Source organism: Grus americana, chromosome 2 (genome assembly GCF_028858705.1).
Source record: "Grus americana isolate bGruAme1 chromosome 2, bGruAme1.mat, whole genome shotgun sequence".
Lineage (NCBI taxonomy): Eukaryota > Metazoa > Chordata > Aves > Gruiformes > Gruidae > Grus > Grus americana.
In genome coordinates this window covers 133180232-133186875 of record NC_072853.1, presented here as the reverse complement: position 1 = coordinate 133186875, position 6644 = coordinate 133180232, and the positions used below count along the sequence as shown (strand labels likewise).

At 38.0% G+C, this 6644-nt stretch overlaps 1 protein-coding gene across 1 annotated transcript; it reads right to left on the bottom strand.

Annotated features, from left to right (window-relative positions):
- Positions 1 to 1223: 1223 nt before the first annotated feature.
- Positions 1224 to 4766, bottom strand: NPVF (neuropeptide VF precursor). Its single transcript, XM_054817294.1, has 3 exons — positions 4626 to 4766; positions 2422 to 2794; positions 1224 to 1530 (listed from the first exon to the last, which is right to left on the bottom strand). The coding sequence occupies exons 1-3, from the start codon at positions 4764 to 4766 to the stop codon at positions 1523 to 1525; spliced, it is 522 nt and encodes a 173-aa protein (XP_054673269.1). The 3' UTR covers positions 1224 to 1522.
- Between the last annotated feature and the right edge of the window lie 1878 nt (positions 4767 to 6644).

Genomic DNA, 6644 nt, shown 5'->3' with positions numbered 1-6644 from the left:
AGGCTAGCTGGTGAGTAGACTGAGTGGTCTGAGTGCCAGTAACTGGAGTTAGAGACTGAGGGTCAAAGGGACCTGCAGGTCTGAAAGCCTGCAACTGGAGAGACAGATTGTCTGGATACCAGCTGTTGAACAGACTGAGCATCTAATGGTTGCTGAAGAAGGGACCCATTTGTGTGTGTGATTCGAATATGAATTTAAAGCTGGACTAGCTGGTGAGCAGGAGAAGAGGTGTGGGAGCCAGCTAACAGAGAGACCACAGGTCAGGACAATGGAGGGACCAAGGGTTTGAGAGCCAGCTGCTGGGGAGACCACAGGTCTGGAACAGCCACTGGAGGGACCTGTTTGCATGTGTTTGGGTAGGCAATCTGCTAGCAGGCTTTCGGTTTGATTAGCCTGTGCGTGAGAAGGGGATCAGCCCATTTGTACGTCAGTCTTCTTGGTGTGTATGTGGAGACTGTAAAGGTGCTGCTTTCTTGTCTGTTGGTAGTCAGCTGCAGCTGTATGGTGTGTATATGTACGTGTGGTGTGTTTTTTTGGGGATGCCTAGCCCCACCATTGGCCAGGCGTGGTGTCAAGGTAACACAGCATCTGAGGGCCAGAAGAAAGAATCCCTTAGATCTTGTAGTCCACCAGATTTGGCTTCCCTGTAACAGGTGAGAATTCAGTTTCTCTTCAAAGCTTACTGAAAACTCAGTTTTGGAGGAAGGCTAAATACGTAATATTCCACTTAGAAGGGAATAGTTTTCATAAGAAATATGAAATGGAAACATGGGTTTATAAAGGACTAGCCCTTTCCACATGTGTGTCTGCTAATGTTATTCACATTAACGGAAGAATTGAGACACCCACAGGGCAGATCTTGTAGGACATTAGGGAGGGCATTATCTCAGATATAAAACCCAAGATAATTGCATTACAATATGACTTTGGGTAGATGTTATTCCTCTGTGGGGGTCCAAGAAGCTAGATTTTATTTGTGGCAAATTCTTGACAAGCAACCTTTCAGATTTATATCTAACATGACTCATAAACAACAGGAAAAGTGCTTTCTCAACATTTTTACTTGATTTTCTTTAGCTGCATATAACACAAAGGGTACCAGTGGTTTTGATCCTACTTCTGTTTGTTATTCACTTCGTAGACTTCTTTTTATTTGTACCATGCTTCTTTATTCATACTATGCTTCTTTTAATTTTGCTTAAAATGCTTTGTTATACAGCCATTGTTCTGAAATTAGGTTTTACAACCAACAGGACATAAGTCTCACAGACGTAAATAGAATTTATACTACACTGCCACTGAAGTAAACTACTACAACAGTCACTACAATTATCATTGCCTTATACATCAAGGGTTTGTACAGAATAAATACATTATTCATAACATGAAGACAGGTTTGCATTTCAGTTCTCGTATGTTTCCTTTTCATGACCTTTAGTTTTGAAAACACATTGCAGCTTTTCCAAGTCTTTCAGATTCTGTCTTCATGATTTCATTCCAGTATTAACGTAACTGTTAGAATTCATATCCCTAAAAATATCAGACAAATAAAACAAAATCTGTTATAATCAGGTGAGATAGTGAGAAAGGAATGAAAGGAATCAAATTAAATAAGAAAGAATCTTGGCTTCTGATGTATCAGTTATCTTTCCTGGCCTGAACTTCTACTTTACAAAGTCAGATGCAAGTCAGAGGTAGCCAACTGAAACTTGGTTTGAAGACAAAAGGACAGTTCAGATAAAGCAGCAGATATGGCAAGAAGGGCTGTTACTGAAGAGCTGCTTTAAATTATTCTTAGTAATAGGCAGGAAATATTTTTCCTATCCTGAAAAAATTTCAGAGATGTCAAAAAAATTTTTTCATCTTAACTTGGAATGAAAAATCAAAATCTCAAACATTGTATCAGTAAGACAATCTGAAAAATAAATAGGTTCAGACGAGAAAAAACCAGCATTTTAAAAATGCTGCAATTCAGCTTGGAATTTTGTCTTTTTTTTTAACTCTAATTTGCATAAATTTAGAAAATGGAAGAGTAATTTTTAGGTAATTTTGTTTGGTCATTTTATAGTGCTGAAATGGGATATTTTAATGATTCTGAACCTTTTTCACCAAAGCTTTAAACTTCTCAAAATGAAACTTGATCTAAAAAACTGTTGTCCACCCTAATCTTGTCATATGAACATTTTCAGCTTTGGCTGTTTGGCAACTTCTCCTTAGAAAAGATTTCATAAAGAGATTCTCTACTAGTTCTTGTGATGAGACTTTTTGATTTGATGGACTGCAAATCTTTCTTTTGGCAAATTGGACTCATATTGAAATGCTTAGGGAATATCCCTTCAGGAAGTCTGGTTGTATTGGATCATCACTAACCTGATTTAATATGCATTTTAATATATGGCTTGAACACTTGCATAGTATTACCTGGTTCAGATTCCTGAACATCTTGAGACAGATTGACGGACAGTGACTTCCCAAACCTTTGTGGCAAATTTAGAAGTGGTTGACTGTAACTTTTAACAAGTGGAGATCTCCCAAGCCTGTGTGATACCTTTGGAGCACGCCTAGGTATGTTCTCTCCAAAAGCTCTCCCAAATCTCAGAGGCAAATTAGCAAATGGTTTAATGCTTCTTTCTTCTAAATAATTTCTTCCAAACCTAAGAGGTAAATTGGCAATGGAATTTGGCATCTTGTTTACTGTAGGAGGGTTCATTTTAATGACATTTTTTGATCCCCAGTCTTTCATTTCTTGAAAATTGAGACTCCTCTGCTTTTCTTCCAAGATATTATCTTTAATCTAAACAAAAAAATTAAAAAAAGGATACTATCATTTTATAGGGCATTACTCCAGCTATCAATCACACAAAGTATTCATTTTCATATGTCCTTAGAAAGCTGCTGGATAACATTCTTTTTTGCATATTTAATGCTTTTTAGCTGTATTTGCTGAACTCCACTGTAGTATGAGCTACTTCATATGGATTACTTCATAAGCAGACATTGTCCTGCTTACCTTTTCAGTACACTAACCACAAGCGCACATCTCCATATCAGTATCCACAACTGTTCAAATGGTTGAGAATATTTCTGGGCATACGTGTCAGTTACCTGTGCCATCAGTTAAGTGTGGACAGGAGTCATTGTCAGGTCCATATTTGCTAATAGCACTAACTGAAGTTTTCTGGAGGGGAAGATGCTGTCTATATTTAGTGACTTGACACAGACCCAGCTTCTTACTCATCTGGTCTGGATGAACAGGAGGATGGGCAACCTACCTGAAGGTGTAACTCATTTCTTCCTAAGCATTGTGTGGCTGCTTCTGACCCAATATCCTGCTGGACTAACAGCCAGGGAAATGAATGGAAAGTGTTTGGGTCAAGTCCATATAATGCCTGTTTTGGCCTTGCAGCATAGAAATTGCCCTAAGCTTTAAGGTGAGTTGCTTTAGTCCTCCACTAGTACACAACATGCATTAGGAGTTCCTGGGCTCCTAATTTTTGTGCCACCAGCACAAAATCTACTTTCTGTGTCTATGCTGGCATACAATGAAGAACTGAGCCTATTATATTACCTGTCTCATGATGTAAAGGGCAGCTGTTGCCTGAAAAATAGCTATATCAATATGACCCTTTCTCATATAGCAGTGTTCCTTCCCTGAGCAAATTCAAAATCACTTATTTTTGTGACAAAAGTTTTCAAGCCTTCACAGAAAATATGTACAAATATGGGTTTTAATTTCAGTTAAAGACACAAATGCTACTAATCCCAATTTCAGTTCCTTATCCCAATTTGGTGACTTCCCCGGGAGCTTCTCCAGCTACTGGGAGAGAAGGGGAATGAACCATTCTAGTTCATACTCCATGATTAAAACATTAAATAAACTATCCCTCTGATTGCACCTGCATACCCCTTCTGAAGTATATAAAAGACTGTGAGATGAGGACCAGAGGATTTCACTAGCATAATTAAAGTTGTATTTTGGTTTGAAGGATCTTTATTACACCAATGATGATGAGTCAAAAAGAGAGGTTGGCTCTCATTTCCCAGGGAGTATTTGCAGGGCAGACAAGAAAAATAATACAGATGAACTGTGCAAATTTCATTTGGCATCTATTGAGACATAATAAATGTGCAACCCTGCAAAGATATTTTTATAGTCAATTTCCAGAGTAGAATTTTAAGACCATTAACTATATTAGATTTATAATGTTCTCTGTTTATCATTATTCTTAGCGTATTACAAGCATGCCTTTATTAATTTTGGATTAATAATGTATCTGTTATATTATGTGCATAAAATGCCTGACAGGAATGTTAATTGAGGCCTCACTGTGTAAGAAAGAAAAATTTCAGAAAAAGTCTCAACCTAATCACAAGGCTATATTCCAAGAAAATTGAAACATGAATTGATTTACACAGTATGTGTGTCCAAGCAAATGAATTTCCTGAAAATTCTTTTTTTTTTTTATACTGCTAGTGCTGTATTGCTGAATACTGTGCAATGATATCCTAGCCGAAAACCAGGACACAGTGCAATGAGCTTAGGAGAGCCTTTGCCAAAAAATTCAAAGTGCTCAGAATCTGACCCACAGTTCCCCCAAATAATATCATAGTAATACAGATCTTACCTCGTAATATTTATCGTCATCGTCTTCTCTGCTCTGCAGACTGGACTTCATCAGTTCATCTAGGCACATACTATTCGATGTTAGAAAGACCACCGTAGCTAAAGCAAATAGAATAAACTTCTTGGTTGAAATTACTTTCATTTTTCTCAAATTAAGCTTACTTAGAGAGCTCAGAATCTGTACAGAAAAGAAAACTGCCATCATTTTATATGATCAGAAAACAAAAAGATTTTGTTCCTATGACATCAGTCTCAAAAGCTTCAATTCTTAATATTAATTAGGGAAGTAATTTGAATGTATTTGAAGAATGTTGGGAATTTATTTTGTCAACCTTTTTAACCAGCATAGTTTCTTGTTAGGGACATGCTGACTTTACAAATATTTTCTTCTGGTGAAATATGTCTTAATTAGCTAAAATTGAGAGGGACTTACATAACCGTAGAGACTTACAACAGCCACAATGTTCCATCACCAGTGGACAAAACCACCTTGTTTCTTTCTTTTGTATCAGTGTCCTCAGAAGGACTATGAAAGGAAGCTTTCTCCATGTATGTATTCTTCTGCTTAAATGATCCTTTTGGACCATGTAATGCTTGTTTATAATTATGTATAACTAGGGATATTTGGGCCATTGAAATCAAGTGCTGGCTATTGAAGTTGTTGATCAGGTCATAAGAAATGTTATGCATCAATGAGATCTATTGACGTACATAGTGTCTATGCTCTAATTTGAACATGTTAATTTGCATTCAGACTAAATTAGGAACATATTTTTAAAACCTTGCCCATCAGTTAAGTTTTTAGAAATTTCAAAGCTTATGTTACATCTATATTCTTAAGGCCAAACTTCCAACAGCAGTTTTTAAAAAGGCATCAGCCACTTTGCTGCACTTGGTGAAAGCACTGGACTGCCCGTGCGTGTTCTGTCCCAGAAGGGGATTCAGGCTGCACATTAAATGTGCCCTTAAAGTGCACATTGAATTGGTTGCTAGATAGGCTGGTGAGCCAGGCTGTGGTAGAAAAACAATATTGTGTTGTTCTTCCATTTGTTATTCTTAAATTCTTGAAATGATTGCCTAAATCTCAGATGTTAATACTTAAAATCAGCCACATAAGGAGAAAATCTGATTGCTCATGGTAAATACTCACACTGGAAAACTGAACTCTAGACAAGTTATTTTGCAATTCAACACCGGGGTTGTAAAATGTCCATTCCATCACAGCACTGGCAAAGCTGTCCCAACAGAACATGTTTTATGCTGTGGGCAGCACGGACAGTATGGACTGTTTATCTGGTGACAGTATGTTACTGTGTTTACCATGCTGTGAAGCTGAAGGACTTGCAAGTAACCTATTTTTAGAATTAAGTTGGCTGGTTTTATTGGTTTAAAGCTGTGTGGCATGCATGGAGTAATTTCTGCCTTAGATTCTCCAAAACAGATCCTTAAGGCCTTACGTGGCTTTGTATTAGAGCCTTTCAGACTCACGAGAACCACAGGTTGCGTGTTGGAAGCTGCTCTGACATTACTGTTGCTCTAACTTGACCAAGGTAACAGGAAACACTAAACCTATCACCTAAATTGTTTACCTCTAGAGCCACTTAAAGTGAAAAAAAGAAGAAAAATATATTCCAATGAATGATCTCCTTAGGAGAAATAACAACTTCTCCTTCTTTCCCTCTCCCACACTTTAATCCTTATCCAACAGCAGGAGGAGCAGCAAGCCCCTGTTCTCCAAGTTTGGACCATCTTGTCCCCATTCCCCATAGATACATGGTTCCTGTCTCCCCCAACTTCTATAATTGCTGGGGATCATCTAGGGTAGGAGGACAGTGTGTTGAGGGTGCGAGGACAGTGTGTTGAGGGTGCCTCCTTGAGGGTGATAAAGGTAAGCAATTTTAGAGGGAATTTGAACCTTCTTGAGGAGGGGATGACATGAGGGGGCTGGGGAGATGTTGCACAATGCCTACTACCAGACTCTCATACTTTCTAGTAAACCCTCTGGCAAACAGTGGACTGG

Excerpts from the sequence above, each read along its gene's own strand:
- NPVF (XM_054817294.1), bottom strand. The coding sequence starts at position 4,766 with ATGAAAGTAATTTCAACCAAGAAGTTTATTCTATTTGCTTTAGCTACG. Across the intron at positions 2,795-4,625 it reads ATGACGATAAATATTACGAG|ATTAAAGATAATATCTTGGA; the intron begins GTAAGATCTGTA and ends TTTTTTGTTTAG.